The following is a 23,987-nucleotide window of genomic DNA, read 5'->3' on the forward strand; positions in this document are numbered from 1 at the left end:
TAGTGGACGCAAATATTCGCATTTGGTCGTATTTGTCCGTATCGCCCGCATTTTTCCCGGTATGTTTTGAACAAATTTTCTAGTGACGACAAAGGATCCGCGGGAGTCCGCAGAAAAAAAAAATGACTTTTTTGGACGTAACGCCGGACGCAGAGCATTATGTGACTGGGGCATAAGCTTGACCGACAGAACAATCTATGGAATTGATGTTCAAACAAGGAATAAATCTGCGTTTAGATCAGGTGATTAGACTACTCCATGCGTTGACGTTTCATTGTTTTGTATTGAATGCAATAACAGCCTATTTCCCTTTAAATTGCGAAATACCATTCTTGCTGTCAGGTGGATGTGCTGGCAAGCACCATTTAGACATGGACCTTCTACACGTGGACCATGAACGGAGGTCTTTCTTTGATCCTGTCATCACCGCCGCCACGTGATTATGTGCATCTTAATGAGAGTACATTCAGATGTTGGACAGTGACAATTGTGTAATCACGCATCGTCACTGACAAAAGAACCGTTTCCCTCATTTCGGCCTTATTTGACTGAGGTGCCTTTTCAAACTCTACTGCCTTTGAATTAACACCAATGCTGGGGAGCAGCAAACGTCATATTATGTCAAATTTTGTGTCACAAAATGAGTAATTACAGAAGTGGACACTTGTGGACATACATTTAACGTTACTTAGTGGTGAGACATGTTATCTACCGTTGCTGTCCATGTTTTCTCTGAAATAATGTCCGAGAGATAGGACAAATTAGTTTACAAATCACAACGAACTTGCCAAAATATTTCCTTTCTCTCATAAAGCATGTACATTTCGCAAATGTAATTGGCTGAGCGATGCTTATCTCAGTGAATTTACAAACCAAAGTGCCTGTTGGTACGAATGACCTTTTCTGCTCATGCACAAAGTGGAATTACGAACTGGTCTATTCTATGACACTTTATTTACGACTGGCGTTGTGATTGCTTTTTTTTTTCTGTTACTCCAGCTGCATGCATCGCTTCTGTATTACACGTTTGTTGGGTCCCATTTCCCCTTTATTATTGTTATGTAAGTCCAAGTTGATATCCCTGTGAATTTCAGTGTCCGAATGTCCCTGTCTCTGTTTCTATTATTCTTTTTGTCTCTGTCTCTGTCTTTGTCTTTGTCCTTACCTCTGTTTTGTATTTCTATATATTTACTGTGATACTGCATATTATGGAATGTAATATTCATTTATGTTAAACTTTATGTTGTATAGTTTTGGTTGAGCCTTAACTTCAGGTTTTTATCATTTTTTTGTGAGATAGTGAGAAACCTCTTATGAAATATGAAAGAGCATGTAATTCCAAAAGGGATTCAATGTTTTTTTGATGAAAATTGGTTTTGAAATGGCCGAGATATCCAAAACAGAGCGATGCTAAGTAAGTGTGGGACCCACGCTTTATTACGATCGTTTTGTTTTACTTTGTTTTTGGATGTTTCAGCTATTCCAGACCCGATTTTTATCAAATAAACTTTGAATTCCTCTTAAAATGGTATGCTCTGTACTATTTCATAAGTGTTTTCTTGGTATCTCGCAAAAAAGTTAAAGCCTAATTTTCATCTCAACCAGTACTGTACTATCCCTTTAAGGGCACATTCGTCAGAAGTTTTTGTACTTCTAGTACAAATTTGACCGAAAATTGACCGAATGTTACTTATTTACGAATGTTAACTTATATATATTCATATTTGATGGCAAGAAATGTCACTGAACCTGAACCTGAACATTAAGAAGCAGAATGAAGTCGTTATAATTGTTACAAAAGTACGATAATGAAAATATTCTATCCTTACATGTTAACTCTTTATGTGCCATGATGGAAACCCCCTGTGTGCCTCATTATTCTGAGACACAAACGTAGTCAGCTTTGAGAGAACATTATTTTTTCAAATCTGTGTATGTTATAAATTTCTCTTGAATTGGACATGCAGTGAGCAAAGTCGTAGAGGAAATACAAAGCTTTGCTTTGTTGTAAATTTTATGACAAATCAATGATTGTTTTTCTTTCAAATGCCCAGTAGCTACATTACTGTAAAGGCATGACTTTGCACACAAAACAGTGACAGAAACTTAGAATTGACACGCATATCCCACTAGGGAGCACCACTTGCTAGTCAATCAAAATTGCAGCTATATGTGAGATGAACGGAATCGCGAGAAACGCTTTCATTGTACTTTGGCGATTCATCAATCGGTTTGGGCGGGTTTGTGCGTTTGAGCAGAATATGCGAAGTTGGCACCCCGTCGTCTGAGTCGGGCGTGCGAACGTGGCACTAAGAGGACTGTCTCTCCTACCTTTGGTGGTTAGGCAGATTGAGATTTAGTTTGTCATTTCTACATTCTTTTTCAGCCATTCAACCTAAGGAATCGACTAAGTTCTTATGATTCTGGATATATCCTCTCTGTGACTTACACTCCGCTTGTATGTACACCGAAGGATGACGCATATTGCAAAACGTAACCGCGCTCTCTCGGATTCTGAAACCCACCTTGCATACATTGTAGTTAGTCCATGTGAACATTAGACGCAGTGTACACTAGACTAAATGGTATTTGGACCTATTGGGCATCAGACTATGTGGTCATTTGACCTGCTCAGTGGACTAATTGATAATTAGCCCAACTTCGCCAAAAAAGTGATAAAATACACTCTGTCAGGGTTTCGACACTAACTCTTTTCTCTGATCTGTTGACCTGTTCGGGCCTCTAAAATATTTGACTTTCAAATTCAGTTGGCCCGAAAAAGAACTGCAGTGGCCCGAAATGTAGAGGAATACAACAGTTCATTTTGAATTTTAGCTGCCCGACAGGACCACGAAAAGATAACCATTTTGGAAATTTGGTGGCCTGATGTCGAGCCTTGTCTATGTAGACATCAGCCATAGTGGGTGAAGCACAAGTGGTTATTAGACGAAATGGTATTTCGACAAAATGCAAAGCAATTCAAGACGAATTGAAATTACACTATAAAGTGAAATCAGACAACCAGATCGTTAGATAATGTGGTATGCAGACCAAAGGACAATAAACCATCTAGATATAAGACGAAATGGGCATAGTCCAACTGGAAACTAAACGAACTGATAATTAGCCTGAGTGGCGATTGGGCTACTGGTAAATGGTCGCAATGGTTGTAGGTGAAACAGAACTAGACCATGTGGGTTGACTAGAAACAGGCATTAGACAAAGTGGGAGTAGAACAAGTGACAGATCACTGTCGTAGCAAACATGTTATAGAGAAAATATCGTGACTTTGCATGACCAAGATATTGATGGCAAACGAAGTTTGAACATGAAATAAACATTCTCAAACACTTCTGATATGTTTTAACATTGTTTCATCATAAACATAATACATTTATGTTTTATTTTCTGGAAATTCAATGAATCAGTACACTGTCCCTCCGATTTAAACTATAGAAATACTCGACGTAGCTGCACCAGCATTTTAACAGAGACAACCAACGATCTTTAGCAGACAAGTTTACACAATGCATTCAGTTCTACCAGCAAATACGAGGTCTCTTGGATAAATCAAATAGCAGCAGTGTGCAATGTACTATCCTTGAACGAAACGAGAACCTAAGCTGGACTCACCTTGTCCTTTCCACACCGCGTGCCTGGCGCAGCAGCGGAAACACGTGACTGGCACATTACACCCACACTACACCATAGTGTTGTACACAAGTCCGACTTTCGGGTCCATGACATAGTAGATACAAGAACAAAAAGCTCTTAAGCAACTATACATTATGCAAATGCAACGAACATACAAAATGCATCAGGGACCATCCTCGGAATATATTTTGCACAAGGCTGCCATTCTTTTAAAGAATTCCATATAAATTCCAGTTATTTCCTTTTTTATTTTGTGATACATGCACAGTACAGTGTATCTCTCTGTAATATTCATTCTGGTTTTTGTTTCATGTTTGTAACGCTTATGATAATTATGTATCCTATATTCCTCACCTGGTCGAATAAATAATAATAACAACAACAATAATAATAATAATAATGATAATAATGATAATGATAATGATAATGATAATGATAAAAAGAACACAACAGCGTTTCATTTGGTAACCGATTGATGTGGTACGTGATCAAAAAAGTTAGTGTCAAATATGACTCCCTCCATTCCGGAGTATGTCACTGGCTTCACAGCACATTCTGATAATATACTCACAGGTCGGAAATTTGTAACGTTCTGGCTAACATCTGTTTAGACTTTTACCTAAGTATACAACATAATGTGACTAAAATTCCTAAAGCAGAGTCCAGTGTAAGACTGAATATTTGTTGTTCTGAAAGTTTCACCTCAAACATGGGACAGACTGTGGCGTTTGGTCCGTACTGCAACCGGCACTGATGGTTTGCGGTGTACATGACACCCGGAAGCAGGCTCGGATAGGTGAACGGAGAAGACGGTAGGTCTTCCAAGCAGGTACCCCAACCGCGACTGCAAAGAAAGAATGTCTGAAGTACATGTGACTGTCATTGCCATTATGTAATACATCAGTTTCATGGCACGACGAAAATTAATCAGCTCTATGATTACCCTGAAGATATCAATATCATAGTACAGTAATATTTAAGTGAAAAGAACGTGGACGTGTACAAATGGCATACAAACAGGCAAAATATTATCCTTCACCACTATATTTGACTCAAACATTGCTAAATCAACATTTTGTCTTTTTTCACATCTTTCCTCACAATTACGAAGGTGTGTGTGTATGTGTGTGTGTGTGTGTGTGTGTGCGCTTAGTGCAGAGACATGAATAGCCTATAATAACAGGGTGTTCCTAAAAAGGTAACTGAAGTTCAAAGGTTAGCTATGTCAATAATACATGGTTTATTCTTGTGAAATGAAGGGTACAAAACCTACTTTTCATAGTTTTGAGTTTGTAAGGTACGAAACCAACTTTTCCGTCAGTTTTTAGTTTCATCGTTTGTTTGTTTTTACACCAGGTTTTAATTAAATGCCATCCCCTCTGTTAAGATTTTGCGATTGACTGCAAATTACAATCTCTGGTGAGCACGTCATTCTGCCCTTACCTTTTGTACACCAACATCTTTGACACGTCCACCTCCCCTTTCGACACAAAGCTTTGAACGACGCTGCATGTCTCGCACTGCTCTTCTAATACTTGCAGGATAATGACCAAGCATCGATCTCATGCCGAATACGCACCTGCAAGTCATCCAGATCAGGTGGTGGGGATGTGTATACCCTGCTCTTTAGGTATCCCCAGAGGAAAAAGTCACAGGGTGTCAAGTCAAAAGAGATCGTGGAGTTCATTCCAAGATTCCTCAAGGTTGAGGGCAATTATGCGTTGGCCAAATAGCTCTACCAGCCTCTCATAGACAGCTCGAACACGGTGAGATGGAGCACCATCCTGTAACCACCAAAAGTGCCGAAACACTCCTCGATCTTGTCTTTCAAAGTTTTTTCCAGGTGAACAATGTCCTCTTTCATCAAGTCTAGGTGCATGCCACCATTCATGTTTCTGTTGAAGAAGTATAGCCCAATTTTTTGGCCACTTCCACACAGTCCAGCCCAAACGCTCCATTTTTTTCTGCTCTTGTTTAGGTCGTAATTGAACTCTGGTGGATGTCCTGCAGCCGCGTACTCCACACTTTCCCGTCCATGTTCAATGCGGCTTCGTCGCCAACATCAAGGTTTCGCATGATATTGGCATCACCCTCAATCCTGCCCATAAGCCATCTCGAAAAGTTGAGCTTCCTCTGGAATTCCTCTCCAGCAGTTGATGACGCTCATGCACTTTGTAAGAATACACGTTAAGAGCCAATAGTGCAATACAACGGAAGTTGCAGATGCAGTTGTGGTCCTAGGATGGACCTCCAGTTGTCTCCTGACTGCTGCAATGTTTTCTGGACATTTCCCACTCCTCCGCCTGCCAGAATTACCCTTTTTTCTTTTAAGACTTGTTCAGTATTGTTGGTATTTGTGCACATTTGCCCAGATAGTCTTTCTGGATGGAGGATCTCTGTCTGGGAACCGCAAAAGGAATACTTCCCTTGTATCCATTGTTTTTTATCGTTAAAATGTTGTGTGAAAGGTTGTTATCACCAATGTCCTTTGCTCGATTGTAAAGTTGCACCATGATCAGATATCATTTGCTGTCTCCTGTTACATTCAAGACTGCACTTGTCCTACTTGAATACTTCTCTGCTGGATGAAAATGTAGCAATCAATGCCACTCATCTCTCATTTTCATTCACTGAAAAGAATGCTGGAAAGGACGTGCTCATCAGAGATTGCTGCTAGACACTGGTTATGTAACATCACATTTACTTGCAAAAAGTTAACAGAGGGGATAGCATTTAATTAAAACTTGGTGTAAAAAAACAAACGATGAAACCAAAAATCTTACAGAAAAGTTGGTTTCGTACTTTACAAACCAAAACTTGGAAAAAAGTAGGTTTCGTACCCTTCACTCTCAAAGGAGTCTAACTCTGTGATCCTTGGCAATGGTGACGCAAGCAAAGTGATGAGGCACTTTGTACACTTTTATTTCAATAAACATTTCACAAGAATAAGCTATGTATTCTTGACATAGCTGACCTTTAAACTTCGGTAACATTTTTTTAGAAACACCCTGTATATGAACTGTAGGATCACTATGGGTGCGTTCGAGCACTCAAAAGCGACCAAAAGCGAAGCGTACCATACAAGGGGGATTCACACGTACACACATTAGCGGGTTACAAAACCCGAGTTTTGTAACCCGCTAATTTGCAAGCTCGAATTTTTTGCACGTGTGGACACAAAAACCCGACAATGAGCGCGATCAGCAGCACGATGCTAAACCAAAGAAACTTGTTCTCATTTCAGAATTAGCGCATCAATTTGCCCCGCGTGTACGTGTGAAAGATTTGGTTTTACCAAGAAACTCGGCGTTATATATCCCATCATTCAACGCGCACATCAAGAGGGCTCCGCGGAAAGATCCTTAACCTCTTTGATGCACCCAAGAGGGCGTAGTCCAACAGCGGAGGCAGCTTTTTGCTCTGTGCTCTGGACCACAGAACTCTACACACTGGACCCATTTTATCGATTCTTTGTATCACCGACTATAAGCGTTAAGCCGAGTGAGGGCGCGATACCGACAAATGCTGAACCCGAGGGGAAAAAAAGGATCCATGCGGTGCAATTGCTCAGCGCTGATGACTTTCCCCGAGATTTTTCAGGGAGAGCAATTTTTATTTTTTTTTAATTTATTTATTTCACATCTTTGAAAAGGGTAGCCCAAGTCAGTACTGGCTGGTTTTCATCGGGGCCCTTTAAAAACACAACACATAAAACATTCCAGAATTACAGTTACTAACAAACAAAGAAAAAGAAAAAATATTATATACATTCAATACAATAAAAATCAAACATATAACGCTTATAGATCAATTTCAAAGACATGTAAATACTACAACGTTTCTAAATGAACAAAAATGAATTGGGAAAAACTACAACAATAGCATTTATTGCACAATTCAAACAACCGATAAAACTGTGAAAGTACTAGTCATTGATTTTATTTAAAAAAATCTCGATATCAAAACGCACTCCTTTTGAACAATTCTAAGTTGGGGGAACATCGTGTCTCTAGACTCACACATATCATAATCTGCTTTTGAACAAACCTAAGTTGGGAGAACATCGTGTCTCTAATGGCAAATTATTCCAATGAGATACCGCTGTGCACACAAATGATCTCCTGTAAAATTCGGTATTACATCTCGGGATCTCAAGTTTGCACTGACCCGAGTTGCGTGTAACGCGTTGGGCTATTGCATCACGCATAACAAACTTATTTGCGAGTAAAGGGGGTGCAAGATGGTGCACACATTTAAATGTCATGCATGCCTGTTGCGACACGGATTGTCGCCCCTACACGGATTGTCGCCCCCGGCTCGGGGCGACAATCCGTGACGGAGTTGGCGGCACGGATTGTCGCCCCCGTCACGGAATGTCGTCTGGTGACAATCCGTGACGCTTGTGCAGTCCCCAGTTTTTGACCTCGAAGGCGACAATCCATGATGGCAAAAAATTTGTTGCGACACGGATTGTCACCCCGTCAAGGATTGTCGCCCCGGGCTCGGGGTGGTTCCTCCGGTGTTAAGCTTTGGTGGGATGGGTATGACTGGTAAGTTTATGCGTATGTGTGTGTGTGTGTGTGTGTGTGTATTTGTTATGAGCTGCATGATATGTAATGTGTATGATTTGTAGGTGCGTACAATAAGTGACTTGTGTATGGGTTTCCGTATTGTTGTGTGTGTGTGTGTGTGTGTGTGTGTGTGTGTGTGTGTGTGTTTGGAGTATAATAATACAATATGTAGAAACTGTGCATGTGTGGTGGTTGTATAGTGGTAGTTGTTTGTTTATCTGTGTGTATACGTGTGCCTGTGTGCTTACGTGGGTATATATGTGGTATATAGTGGCGTATGTGTATATCAAAGGGTATGTGATGGTGCGTGTTTGTGGGCGCAGTTTTGTGCCTGCATGAGTATCTGAGGGGTTTGGTGTTCGTGGGCTACGTAGGCCCTACGTATGCGTGTTGTGTGTGAGCGTTCGTGTGTCTACGTAAGGCCCCAGTCACATAATGCTCTGCGTCCGGCGTTACGTCCAAATAAGTCTTTTTTTTCTGCGGACACCCGGGGATCTCTGGCTGTCACCAGAGCATTTTTACAAAACATACGGGAAAAAATATGCGGGCGATACGGAGAGATACGACCAAATGCGGATACTTGCGTCCACTTGCGGATATTCTTACGAATTTTCACGTAAATTTGTTCTTTCAACTTGCATAAACTTCCGAATAGTTCGGAACACTTGCGGAGAGTTGCGACTATTTACGGAGAGCTGCGGATATTTTCGGATAGTTACAGATTGTTATAAATAATTATGTACAATATGACGATCCCTGCCAAGTCAATGTATTATGAGAGCAAATTTATCACATATTGGACTGTCTTACATTGTACACTGGGGAAAACTGAAATTGAATTTACGTACAAGTTGTGAAAAGTTTTCGCATTTCTTTAATTTGCTTTACAGTAATGAAAGGTATATGAAATTTTGAACTTGTGTGTTTATTTGTGCAGCTCAAATATGGATAAACATCATAAATGTAAAGACTACATAACATAATTATACCACAAATAGAATACTATCTAGATCGAGTAGTTAAACAGAGTAAGAAAATATTACTTACAGTCATGGAATAGACAAACTGTGGTTACGCTGTCATTGTGCAGCGATATTCATGACTTTCGTGATCTGGGTTATGTTAAGGAGATTGTTATAATAAAGCAAAGCCTATTACATTTCCAGAATAGGACATTCGGACACCCTCCCATACCCAAATACAATATTTAAAAAAAATGTAATATCCATGGAGCGTAAATTGGGTAAGACTATAGGGAAATACTAAATTCGTTCTCATTTTATATCGTTTATCGCTGTCCCACACCTTCCCGGCCAGAAAAGTGAAAAAAAAAATGCTGTCACCTCATCCCCAACCCAAAAATTGCTTTCCGAGTTTCGAAAAATATACATTCATATAGTACAAGGAAAAAAAATGTTCAGCACCAATGGTCAAGCGATGTCATGCGTATACGGGTGCCACCTAAAATGACCATATGTGGGAGAAATTTAGTAACTTGACTTTGCGGTTCTGCCTCTCCACCGCTCCGAGTGTGTTGTAGCATTCCTTCAGGTAAATGCGCTGCAGCTTGTCAACACGAGTTGTGTGGCTTCCCATGCGTCTCTGTGCTCCCATGCGAGTGGAAAACAGAAAACGTCGAAGGACGTAATCGTGTACAGCATCCGTAACTCTCCGCAAATATCCGTAAGCGGACGAAAGTTGTGTGATACGTTAACTTGCGGTTGATTTCGAATACTTACGGTGGACGTAAACGAACGCAAACGGAAGGGAGGTAAAATGTTTTGCGGATGGTCTGCGTTCAAGCTATGGAGAGTTACGTTCAGTTACGGGTAGTTACGTTTGGTTACGGTTACCTTACGTAAGTCTGCGTTCGTGGAGTCCCTCTGCGAAATTTGAACATTTCAAAATTTCGCAGGTTTGCCGCCTTCATTTTACGTTTCTTTACAGACGAGTTACGGACAGTTACGTCTACATACGTCCCTGCGGATGCCTGCGTCCACGCTACGTCCCCCTGCGTCCACTCATACGCATCTATCCGCGGTGTACGTAACCCATCGTAAAGCACTGTGTGACTGTTGCATTAGCACGCAGGAGATAATAGGAACGAAACATTCAACCGACACAATTCCCACAACACGCGCAGCGCTCCATCACACACACTTTTTTTTCACGTCGTGCTGCTACAGCAAAAAAAAAATACTATAAAAATATGTTTTCTAGCTAATTTTAATGCCTTTATGATTTGAGGCTACAAAAATACTGCAAAAATATATTTTTCAAGTATTTTTGTTTTACATTTTTGAGTTTGGACAAAATAAATAATAATTTCTTGAATTGTAATGATGTTTGAGCGTATCCCAGAACACATAGAATGTACATTCTGTATGTGTGAAGACATTATCAATATCCCAATTAACCTTTCAGAAACATAACCCTACAGCTAGTCTTAGAGCCTAGGCCTATGTAAACTATGTATCTACACCCTACACCTAGTTGGTACCAAACACATCACACTCACTTATATAGGGCCATTTAGTTACAATGTTTTAAGGCGTGGTTACCAAGTAAATTACACTTTTGATATTGAAAAATGAAAATGCCCCCTTAGAGCTCAAGTTGAAATAATGAATAACACAACAATGATATTGAGTAAACTTTTTAATACAGCTCAAAGCTTATTGTAATCATAAAAACAATTAGACCTGTATGTTTTCTTTTTCCATTCCAAGAGATTTTGAATAGCTTATGAATATGCATGACCAGTAGAAACCAGTAAAAACCAACTGGTATTATGGTTAATGGGTATAAATCTGGAATGAACTAGTAAGCAAGCCCAGTCAGGTACATAGCTTTCAAGTGTCAACACTGTTTACAAACAAATTAACACACACACGCACACACACATACACACACACACACAAGAGCATTATACATACCTGGTCTACATAATAATTTGCTAGTTGAAATGTCAACTAACTTCAATTTATACCAACTGAATTCACTTTTACCACAATTTTACCACATTTTTTATTTTAAAGCATATTTTGATGCTTTGTTTATTAACTCTTTATGTGCCACGTTCGCACGTCCGACTCAGTCGGCGGCGTGCCAACTTCGCATATTCTGCTCAATAAACAAAGCCGCCAAAACCGATCGATAAATAGCTAATCCCGCGGTACAATCATAGCGTTTCTCGTGCTTTTGTTCCTCTCACATACGGCTTGCATTCTATGTGGTGAATGACTATCAAGCGGTGTTCCCAACTAGATTTTGCATGTATACTTTAAGTTTCTGTCACTATTTTATGTGCAAAAGTCATTCCTTTACAGTAATGTAGCAACTGGTAATTCAGAAGAAAAATTGAACATAGAATTGTTATACATTGTATATGGAAGCAAAGTTTGGCATTCCTCTTTAACTTTGCTCACTATTATGTCCAGCTTAACAGAAATTTTGTATACAGATTGGAAAAACAGAATTCTTTCTCTAAGCATGACTATCTTCGTGTCTCAGAATAACGTGGTACACAGGGAGTTTCCACCATGGCACATAAAGAGTTAATTTGTTTTTCAATAATTAAGCTGAAAAATACGGAAAAATATAAATAGTATTTCAAATTTGATAAAAATACCCAAAAAATATCCTATTTTTAGAGTATTTTTGCAAACTGACCAGAACGTTTGTAGGGAAGATGAAAAAATATAGAAAAACTTTTCTTCTTATCTAAAGACTCGAAAAAATACCCTCAAAATATGCTATTTTCAGAGTATTTTTTTTAATATGAATAAAATTTGCTATTATTAGAGTATTTTTTAAAATCAAAATAATATGCAGTTTAAAAGAAAATACTCAAAAAAATCCGAAAAATATGTAAAAAAAATAATTTTCAGTTGGTAAAAACGACTGGGGTAATCTTGATGTCAAACTATATCGAAATCAACATCAGACATAAAATTAGATTTACAACGATCACTTAAACGTCTTATCTCGCCTTATCTCCTCTAAAGCTGTAATCAGGTATGGAAGTACAGACTACCGTGTAATAAGTAGGGAGTCTACATCATGCATATGTATGCATGCATGCATCCATCACACACACGCAGTGTTAGCCATTATACACAACCGATGTATTGTTCGCATGGACGACCTTGACGATCGAACAGCAGTTTTTCGGGGAAAACGTTGCATTCATGCCCGTGTGTTGCGACACAAATTGTCGCCCCCTGAAACAGGCGACAAATTGTGCATGAAGCTGACGGCACAAATTGTCGTCTGGTAACAATTTGTGCTGAGGGTTGACGGTACAATTGTCGCCCGACCTCGAAGCACATTTTTTTGTTTTGGGGGGGGGGATATCATTCTTGACATAGTCACTGAAATACCAACACATAACTTACACCGCTACATCCATGCAAACAAGCCATGTAAAAAATCACGGTGAGGTTTCAAAGAAGTGTGTATGTACGCGCGCACATGATAATTGAGTGTCCTTTCGTGCGTGTGTGTGTGTGTTATTGCATATTATGGATGAATGCACACGTATACACACAAACAAACCACTACCACTATACAACCACCATACATGCATACAGTTTCCACATATTATTGTATTATACTCCAAACACACACACACACACACACAGCTATTCGCAAACGCATACACAAGTCACATAATACGCACCTACAAATCATACACAGCACATACCATGCACAGCCCCCCCCCCCCACACACACACACACATACGCATAACTTACCAGTCATACCCACCCCACCCAAACATAACACCGGAGCAACCACCCCAACCAAACAATTCATTGTGCATGGCCGACGACAATTTGTGCAGCTATGTTTCATCTTGCCAGCACAAACTATCGCCATCGAGGTCAAAAACTGGGAACTGCACAAGCAGCACAATTTGTCGCAAGGCGACAAATTATGCAGGGGCAACAATTTGTGCCGCCAACTCCGGCACAAATTGTCGCCCCGAGCCGGGGGCGACAAATTGTGCCGTAACACCCGCGCACCCGATCTCCCCCTGGAAATACTGAAGTACACTGAGTACACTGTAACACGTTGCGCATGAAGCTTCCTCGCAAGGACAGCCTTATTATTGTACAATGTTAAATCTTTCATTATCAGAGCGCTGTTCGTCTACCTTCTACTTTTTCTACAAGCGTCGAAATTGATTTCGAGGTCGAGTTTTGTTCCGATTGGGAATGATGATATTGTTACGACCAAAATCACACTGGGAATGATCGCACAAAAGAAACAATCAACTAATGTTCAGGCGGTTTATTAAGAGTGATATGGTGGGTACAGACTCGTAATCAGTTTTCACATCAGTACAATAGTGATCACTAGAAACAATTATAAATCCGTAATGGAATCACTTACATGCATTACAGCCAAATCTTACATCACAAGGTCCATGTAATCCCCTGGAAATGTCCAAATACGATGTTCGATGCACAGATGAATGATCCTTGATACACCAATGAATGATTCCTCTGACGTAAATCCAGAGGCGCAGGTTACAATAATCCACGGTATAGATCCAGGGTAAAAATCCAGGGTACACGTCCACAGCGAAACGTGCAGAATCCGAACGTTATGACGACCGCATCGCGATGCGTTGAATGATGATTCAGCCAATAATATCCAGCTGGAAATCCAGCCCGTCACAGGTTTGCCATAGCAATGTCCATTGACATAAAAATGGAGTCTATCTCCAATGTAGGCAAATTAATTCTCTGCAGGCAAAATGTCTCCCAAGCCTTATCTCCACAAATATAGCAGTTCAGCAGGTAACACAGGACTGACTATAACAAGTCGCTTCAGAGCCAGAAGTGACGTAACTCCCAGAGCAGAGGTGTTGGGTACTTTGCCTACCGCAGAATTTCTGTGGCTTATATGTGTCCATTCACCCCTTTCTTGAATATTCTGTAATTTGCTCCAACCTGGGGCTACACACTTGTATATACTAGCAAGTTCAAGACTGTTCCAGAAATCCTAGCTGACTCACTGCCTAACTATGTGCATAGCATCCTACCTAAAATAACTACCAATCACATTGGGCTACAAAGACAGCGCATGGACTGCATTAAATCGTCCCTAAAAATAACTACCAACCATATTCGGCTTTAAGTGCGGTGTATCACTTAGCCAACTATGTAGGCACTTCCTAGATCATTCTAGATTGAGTGAGAGATTATTCTAGGTTGAGTGAGCTATACTATTAATGTGTTTCCAGTCACAAGCATGTATTGTAGATACCGGTATACCAAATACACTTGTAGAATGTTCTCCACTAATCTGGTCAACCTGTATGTACTGTATCTATACCAAATACAAAATTCTTCACTAATCTGGTCAACCTGTATACGTACACATGTCAAAACAACCGTGCATACAGTACATCATACATGTACATAACTACTAGTGTGTACATTTGTGACAATATGGCGACTACTAAAGTACGTCCTTCTATCTGGGATTCTATCTTGCACGTCACCAACAAGTTAGGAATAGCAACTTTGAAGGACGCTTGTAGAAATAATAGAAGGTAAATCAAATGACGTTGACTCACTTGGCTCAACGCTTATAGTCGGCGAAAAAAAAAAGAATCGATAAAAAGGGTCCAGAGGTGGACTAGGGTGCTGCCATTTTGGTTTGTGGAAGCTGCCATGGCACCCGATAAAAAAGCTCTGTCCGGATCCTGTACATTCATTGATCAGTAGATGGCAACACACTGTTTAAAAGCGCTCTGAGTCCTCCACAGCCACTATCGTCATGCCGGTCTTTCGCAGCACGACGTGATGCGACTAAGGAGGTTTCTGTGATGTCTTCATTGTGAAAGAGATGTCGAGATCGCTGCTGTTTTGTTTTTGTACTTTGAGAATTAATGATTTGCACTTCATTGTTAAGTGCAAATAAGGATCATGAGAGGGACCTGTGTTTTTCCCGGCTGAAGTTATAGGCGGCATAAAAGCAGTAATGTTTAATTCCACAGGTGAGTAAACCATTATGTTTATTGTGTATTGCTGCTTATTTTGTTACAATTGTCACAAGTAAGAGAGTTCTGATCGAGAGTGTATATTACTATAAGTATGATTGAGGGTACCACCTATCGTCACCCTAAGGATCTGCAGCTTATTTATTCCAAAAGAATATAACAAGTTCGCCTAAGTTTTGCCTCGAAAGTGCCATAAATACTGCAGCTTCGAATATCGTGACCGTCCTATTAATTCTAAATCTCTGTAGTGAAATAACGCCATTTTAGTAGGTGCGATGCATTTTCTTTGCGCGGCTTAAAAAGGTACCTCAACATCGGCACCCTTCCCTCCATAAGGTAAAACACGTGGATTTCACAATCATGCGTCGTGTTCGCAATTTACCAAGCGGATGTGTAACTAAACCGTGTTTATTTTAGTTTGTTAGTTTGCTTATAAGTTCGTTTTTCGTGTCTTCGTTATTATAGCTTATGGCGCATAATCACACGCGTACTTTTCCGTTCTATACGCTAACAGCTTTGATACGAAGGTACCCTTACCATACCTGTTGTTTCCACGTCATGGATTATAGTATGAATTGTAAACTTTTACCAAAATCTATCTTGTGGATATTCATTTTCGATTTCGTGAGAGCTGAACATGAAAAGAAAGAATAGACCTCACAGAATGAAGGAATGAGAGGATTGAGAATGAAAGAGGAATGAAGAAATCACTTTCACTTTGGCACGCACTGTGGTAGAAATTAAAAAGAAATGCTTAATAGCGGTTATCATTATTGACAATTAAGCCAGTGATCAACTTTATAGCTGCAACAAGGACGAAACTCGTACAAGAATTCTCAATACGCAGTCGAGTGCGCAAACATTAAAGAAGCATAATTATGAGCGAATACCAGGCTCGCGTTGAATGTGTGAAATAGGACAAACAAAATGGTTAGTTCAAATGAAAATACTGTATCAAAAAGAGAAGAGAAAAACATGATGCCGCTGCAGTCAAATCTTATATTATTCATTTGGTAATTACGTTTCATATCCTTAACATAATGTTACATACTAGGGCCGGTGCTACATTTTCAAAAGTGAGGGGCCCAGTCTTTATTTCTAGTGCGGACTTCCGGGCTTTATCACTACTCGAGTAAAAAATGAAATTGATTAATTAATCAATTTATTTATTAATTTATTTATTTATTTATTTATTTATTTATTTATTTATTTATTTATAAGGGGGACAAGTGGTAAGGCTCAACGTATACTTTGTATTATGTATTCAGCCGTCCCTGCCTAATCCTGTTAGACTTATTTGTCATGATTGTAACGGCATCATACAGTAGAAAAGCAATAATCGCGGTGAAAGAAAATTGGCTTCATGATATTATATACATGGGAGATTTCCAGTTCATGATGAAGGGCTTGTAGCGCAGTGGCTTGGCAGGATCGGTAGAGCTGCATTGAAGCCAGCCGCACATCATGTACTCTGAAGCGACCATTTCACCAAGCAGGATTACCTCACAGGTATCGATGAATTAATGTGAACTATCTGTGAAATTAGAGTGTGGCTGAGATAATAGCATTGATACCATAGATGAAGAAATACTATATAGGCCCTGCAGTGCAGTGTACAAGGTATTTTGAGATCTCATTCCGATAGGCCCTAGTTACGTCACAATGGCTACTATGCTCTAATAATCTGCTAGTCTTTAAGTTCCTGCTGTTTCTTTTTTTTTGTATAACAAAAATGTATAGACACTTGGAAATGGTGAAAATGATATAAATAATCGTACAAACTAATTATCCAGGCATTCAAACGTACCGAGATTGCTTAATTTGAAACAATTTTGTAATTAAGCAAACGCATATCAATTTTCTAATTAAGCAAATTTGCCTTGTGTAGAGAAACTGGAATCGCAGAGGGTGATTTGAATCTTAATTACGATTATGTTTCAAATCACGGTCCATAGGTGTTTTTCAATTCAAGTTTCGCCGGAACGAAACTAGCGTCTGAACGTGATTGACACCCAATTAATTTTTTTAGGCGGAGCTTACGTGACCCTTCAACCACTTCCGGAGAAAACCCGGAGAAAACCCGAGTTACTACACAATCTACAAGAGTGATTGACGGGAACATTGCAAGAAGCAACACCTCCCCTCCTCGCTCTGAAACTCAAAACGCAGAATCCGCGAAAGCTCCTTCCTGCGTGTGAACGAACGATTTAAAACTTAATTGCAAACAAGTTTGTAAGTAAGTTTGTAATTAAGCAACTCGCGTGTGAAAAGCCCCTATTATCAAAGACGCTTAACTGAACTCTACTATCTTTGCCTATTATACAAATCAACGCACGTTCACTTTGTAGGCGCGCCAAAGAGGTTCTTTGAAGCGCGCGTTGTATCAACTCGGCCCATAACTGCGACCAGCAAGAACGCGAAGCGCTCCCATTGTACAACACTGTACAATCAAAAGGTGTGCGACAACTCGGCCCTGCCATCAAAGTGAGGCCGAGTTGTCCCCGAGTCCGAGCTAGCATGACCCCGATCGAGTAAGTTTTGAGATGCGAACAATTTTGGTTAATGTTTCGCATTTTCGTCGTTTACCCAACGAATGTCTTGTTATTACAGATTTATTCCACACATTTCGTGGGCATACAATCATGTACATTTTGGAGCGAAATTTGACAATTTTGTAGGCGTACCAGAACTATGTTGTGCCTTTAAACTACTTACAGATAACCCGATCAAAGAGAATGAACTCTTTGCATCATGTCGTATGTGCGTGATACGTTCGTTCTTCACATGCGAACTTTTGGTACACTTTTGGTACCCTTCTGAAGTTCCTGGAGCACATCGGGAAGTGGTCCGCTTTTGGCTCGGTTTGGTTCGGTACGGAACACTTGAGGAGCATTCGAGCGCTCCTCTGGCACGGGTTCGGTACGGTTCGGTTCGCTTCAGGAGAGCGCTCGAACGCACCGTATGACAGAGAGAACGATGCACGAATATTTCACATTACAAGATTATCGGAGTGTATCTTGTTGGTTTTCTGTGTGTGTGTGTGTGTGTGTGTGTGCGTGCGCGTGCGTGCACCCAGTTTTATCTCACTCTAGGAATTGGGTGATGTATTCCCGGCTGCAATCTGACCAGGTGACAGGTGTAATTCCGCCAAGAACACGTGACGACATGATGTGAGGGTTTGTCTCGTCAAATGGAAAACACAAATTGTCAGCTCCGTCGTGATGCATTCCAAAACTATGTTATCAAAAATAAAACAAACAATCAATCGAAAACATAAATTCGACGTTATTATTTCGGCTACCCTGGTGCTACTCCTTAATAACATATGTCATCAAATAGATTTGAATAACCTCTTAAGAACATTCTCATCGTACCTCGATAGCTGAATGTTAGAACATAATATAAATATTATTATCTATCCGATTCAGTGCAATTTCAGCTTGAAGTTCAAAGTTTGACCACAGCAATCTCACAAATAAACATCATCGACTACCCTTCAAACTAAATCATATTTCTGTTGGACATTCCAAGGGAAATCACAATTACGGATTGCCCAAAATCTTATCAGCGTCTTCGCACTTGTGTTTATCTGTGTCAAGTATCAAAATACTAAAGTTGTTCCTAAACAGCGGAAATCATTCCCAGAGGTGATAGAATAAAACACTCCCAAGCCTTGTTTTCTTACTTGTGTCCCATCTCGTGTGCGACAGTGTATCCAAGAGAGAGACCGTTGTCTTCGTTTACGCTGCAACTGTGCTCCGAATGACACATGCCTCTTACATGAGCGAGACCGAGAGTGTTACACGGTTCGTTGATCCCTTTGCATAAATCCGTTCTGTAAGACACCAATCAAACCCCTTAGACTTCAAAGCATAACATTATTTCCCTAAAGGACACGTTATCAGCATGCTTTTGGTCGTATTATGGTCGATTTTGGTGACCGAGAATCAAAACTCGTCAGGAGCAAAACGATATGAATCAAAGAATGCAGCATGTCATTATACACCTTGCCAACCATGTTCACATTTTCATCTTTCTGCATAAAGAGATGTTTTGCCAGTACGTATAGGGATACTGGTGTTGTATTCACGCCCGTAATTATGACATGGACACAGCTATATTTTCAATACTGTCCTGCATTTGTGTTGAAATAACGACAAGATTCAATTACAATTTACACATGTAATTGATAATTCTTGTTATAGCTTGACTGAAATTTATGTTTTTACAAGTACTACATTAAAAGTGTTCACCTTATCCATTCATCATCTTCATTATTTAAATTTCACCAACATTACCTTGAAGATAACATTCATTTTGTCTTATACACTCAATAATTGCTAGAAATATTTTCCTGGAGATATAACTTCAGCGAGGGCCTTCAACAATAGAATGGTTGAAGTACACGGTCACATTTCAAAGGAAGATAATAAACCCCTTCTTTAAGAAGAGATGATTACTTTATTCATCATTTAATTGTTGAGACAAATGCGAATCTCATGACCTTGGTGATATATTCTTAATGCCCCACTCGATAGGCTGAAAAGTTTTATCTGCCTGGAACACGAAATCTTTGTTTTATTAGAGATAAGTCAATTGCGTAGCAGTTCAAAAGGCATTTTACTTATCTTTTTTTTTTATCTTTTCATCCGTCAGATCGGTATGTTCTGGCAACATCTGAAATTATATCCTACTCTCACTATACCATACGGGGTAAGTATCATGACCTTGCTTACCAGTACATACGAATTTCACCATGCGTTTGTGAAAACACTGTATAACTTGACCAAAGTTTAAATATTGGCCAGTACATAGTATTTGTAAACTCTGTGGTGTTGCGTGTACTCATATGACCATTTCTTTCCTCTACCCACTCCCTCTTTCCATCTCTCTCTCTCTCTTTCTCTCTCTGTCAATCTCTTTCTTAAATAAAAAAATAGTTGGGTCAATCCACGTCAGATCAACCAATGCTTGTAACCAGACCTCCAATTTTCTTTGAACTCGAAACCATGAGTTTCCCCAAGTGTCTGATGGAAGATACTGAAATATTTTGCCCCAAGGTCAAATGGTTGCTAAACGGCGTTTCCACTATCGTGCGATCCGTTACAAACGCCACGATTCGACATTCGTAACTGATCGTGAAAGTTTGGTGGAACTCGTCTGCAATTTCACGATTGGATGCGAGGTGATGCGAGTCGATACGTGTTGGTACGCTTGGATGCGATATGGTCACGATTGGTCTATTTCAAGCAATACTATCTGTCACGATCTTGTCTCCTGTTCAAATGCGCCCCGATGAATTGTCCCGATTAAGTCCACGATTGGTACCGATCTAACACGAATACGATCGGAATCCCCGTTCTGGTACGTGCAGCTACGTTCTGATACGTTTCAATATTGATACCACAAACCAATGCGGGCTGTTGAGATACGATACGATATTTTTCACAATCGGGATCAAAAGCGACCCCAATTTAAGGTGCAATTGGACATGAATGGGAATATTATACCCCTTTCAGTAACCCTCTTGGCTCGGACCTGGAGCGAACCAGGAGCGGACCAATACCGCTTTCAGTAATTCATGCATTTTTGGCCCGCTCCTGGTCCGAGCTAAATTAGCCCGCGCCAAGCATTACAAATTGCGTTCAGTAACTATAGCAGAGCCGCGCTACTTTTAGATGACCCATTCATAAACTCGGTCAAGTAAGGGATAACTGCCATGGTAACTGAACACCTCATGGACAGAGCGGAAGTGCATTCTCGCGCGATATTTGATGTGCGTGTCGCGCGCTTACAAACTGAGCAGCGTAGGCTGTGACCTTTGACCGTGAAAGGAATTTTGGCCCGCGCCTGAAGCTGCTATCGTTCATAAACTCTTCGCTCAGCGTCAGGCCCGCGCCTGGTCCGCGCCTGGTGCTAGCTGCAGCAGCGCCAAAATAGTCCGCACCTGGCGCGGGCCACTTTGGCCCCCACCCATTCATAAACGAAAAATATTCGACTTGGTCCGCTCCTGGTCCGAGCCAAGAGGGTTACTGAAAGGGGTACAAGTCGAAAATTTTAGTTACTTAGTTAATTTTAGTTTTTTAGTTACATCGATCAGTGAACCTTCAAGCAGGAACACTGAAGAGATTTTGAAATTTGTGTGAAATTGTATTACGTTTTACTGGCCACACAACCTGCTTACCCTTTGTTATGTATATCCACCATATAATATAAGAAAAAAATATATATATACACATATATTTTTGGAAAATGCTGAAATAAACCCTTTGTTGTGAGTAGACTTCAGTTATTATGCCTCAAATCATGCATCATACTGTATGACAGACTAAAGTATGAAATAATATTTGATGTTTGTATGAAACCAATTCATGCCAAATACTGGTCAGTTCAAGAATCATAGACTGTGACTGAAACATGTGCAATGCTTATTAGACCTACATTATACGTAATTTATGTAAGCTTTAGTCTTCCATAGAGTGTGATGCATGGCTTGATTTGCCACGGTTTTGAATGGCAACTAAATCATAAACATGAACTACATTGTAACTGTATATGGTATGTGACATCCTGAAAGTATTATCCTTTTTTTTTGGGGGGGGAAACAAAGTATCTCATAAATGAGGAGTTGACAAAAATTCTGATATAAAAGAGAACACAGGAACACAACATGTAAATGCTCTCAACGTGTATGTTATTGTTAAAGAAAAGAAATAGAAAAGAAAAACATTTCATTCAGCTGGCAATTTTGTGTTTCAACGTTGTGTGTATGTGTCCAGGGTTAATGGCAATCATACTATGATGCGCTGTTTGCAGTATGTGACACCATAAGTTGAGTTTTGTTTGTGTGGGGCTGGGGAACTGAAGATGAAGTATCTCCAGAAATAAGGAGTTGACAAAAGTGCTGATATAAAGAGACCACAAGACCAAGATAATACTCTCAGCCTATATGCTGTATAAAAAGAGAGCTATTTCATCGTATCCGGGCACTTACCCCCTGGGCAACTACCCTCCGGATAACTACAACCCGGATAATTACCCCCCAGGTATATTCCCCTTAGGGCAACTACCCCCCGGACAACTACCCTCCTAGGGCAATCACCCTCCAGGGCCATTACCCCCTAGGACAACTACCACCCGGTCATCTACCCTCCTAGGGCAACTACCCCCAAGTGCAATTACCCTTCGGACATCTACCCCCCGGATAACTACCCCCTGGGCAACTACCCCATGGATGACTACCCCCCGGATAACTACCCCCCAGATAACTACCACTCGGATAACTACCCCCTGGATAACTACCCCCTGGGTAACTACCCCCGGATAACTACCCCCAGGATAACTACCACCCGGATAACTACCCCCCCCCCCGGATAACTACCCCCGGATGACTACCACCCGGATTACTACCCCCCCCCCCCCCATAACCATACCCCGACCCCCCCCCCCTCCTGATACTTATCTACTGGACAACCCTCCCTCCCCGCCCCCCCCCCCCGAAAGAAGTACCACCCTTTGTAATTTTTCCATAAGTTCATAACACCACATCAGAAGATGCACCTTTCTCTTACACTGTCATCATTTACTCTTTTGGCTTGTCATATTCTACCGTTATAACACATTAGAAGATAAACATAAGAAAAGGAGAGTTGATTTCACTGCAATTCATATTTCCTTGACATTAGCGAGGGACCCTTCGATAAAGCCATAATTTCCGATAGGATCCGGGCACGGTTTTATAAAGTCAGTCCTGACAAGCTGTCAGTTCCACACAATTACCAATCGTTGTAGGTCGATCAAAGCAGGTCCATGGTAACAAGTCGGTGACTCGAGTTTATCAATCAAGCAGAACCCATGGTTTTATTGAAATTATTAGAGACTAACAAGATGTCATAACTGGTAACTTTTATCAAACGGTGTCCTAATCTGTCATAAGAGTAAAATTACAGCTTGTTTTACATACAAGTAGAATTGTGCTAGTTTTCAAATTAAATGTGACCGTGCACCTCAAAACGAACATAAAGTCGCACACACTGATTTTGCATGAGGACTGAAAATAAGTGAAATGGGTAAACCTAGCCGAACTTGACTTTTTCATATTTTCTGAAGGAGCGGGTCTTCTTTTACATTATGCTAAAATTTGGGATCATAAAACGGGCAGGAAAGTGTGTTTTTTTAGCAGTTTATCTCGAACATTTTTTGTAGAATAGTGTGATTAGGTGTGTCTTTAGAATCCCTTTTTCATTTCTGAAAAACCTTGTCCACACTCTTCACCTTCGACTCTAATAACTTTTGAAAGGACAGTGCTACTGCTTTGAAAGTTGGCATTAATTATGGACAGAATGTGTTAATGAGGCATGCTTAATTTCAGTTTAATCTGATAATCCCTTCATTGTTGTTACTCTGGTGGTTTATTTCCTGTTTTTTGTCCCATTCATTGCACAGCCAGCACGGTTTGGTAAAGATTACGCGCTTGATTAGACACTGCACTTCAGAGCCTCTTTTCTCGGTTCACACTTTTCCTGAGTTTGTGCTTTCTTTCCAATATTTAGATAGGTGAGGAGAGTCCATTTGATTTGAGTTATACATCATTTTAAAGCTTAGAGTCTGCTCTTTCAGAATATGGTCTTAACTAAAAATTCATGTCTGGCGACTTTTTGTTTGTTTTGAGGTGCAGTGTCACAAATGTTCTCGACACTTTAAGGGGAAATCCAGTTCAAATATAAGTTAGTCTGCTTAGAAAGAGTAA

The 23,987-nt window shown here is 40.3% G+C and overlaps 1 protein-coding gene across 1 annotated transcript in view; it reads right to left on the reverse strand.

Annotated features, from left to right (window-relative positions):
• The window catches only part of LOC139742442 (A disintegrin and metalloproteinase with thrombospondin motifs 7-like), a 177,026-nt gene that overhangs the window by 106,270 nt on the left and 46,769 nt on the right, over positions 1–23,987 (reverse strand). Inside the window, exons 7-10 of the mRNA XM_071652981.1 lie at positions 18,924–19,073; positions 18,326–18,472; positions 4,357–4,498; positions 3,634–3,729 (exon numbers count right to left, since the gene is read on the reverse strand). Of these exons, the coding sequence (XP_071509082.1) occupies positions 3,634–3,729; positions 4,357–4,498; positions 18,326–18,472; positions 18,924–19,073 (535 nt within the window). The remainder of the gene's footprint in view (positions 1–3,633; positions 3,730–4,356; positions 4,499–18,325; positions 18,473–18,923; positions 19,074–23,987) is intronic.

Source organism: Diadema antillarum, unplaced genomic scaffold, assembly GCF_040938485.1.
Source record: "Diadema antillarum isolate AM-2024a unplaced genomic scaffold, OU_Dant_1.0 seq00000999_RagTag, whole genome shotgun sequence".
In the NCBI taxonomy this organism is placed as follows: Eukaryota; Metazoa; Echinodermata; class Echinoidea; order Diadematoida; family Diadematidae; genus Diadema; species Diadema antillarum.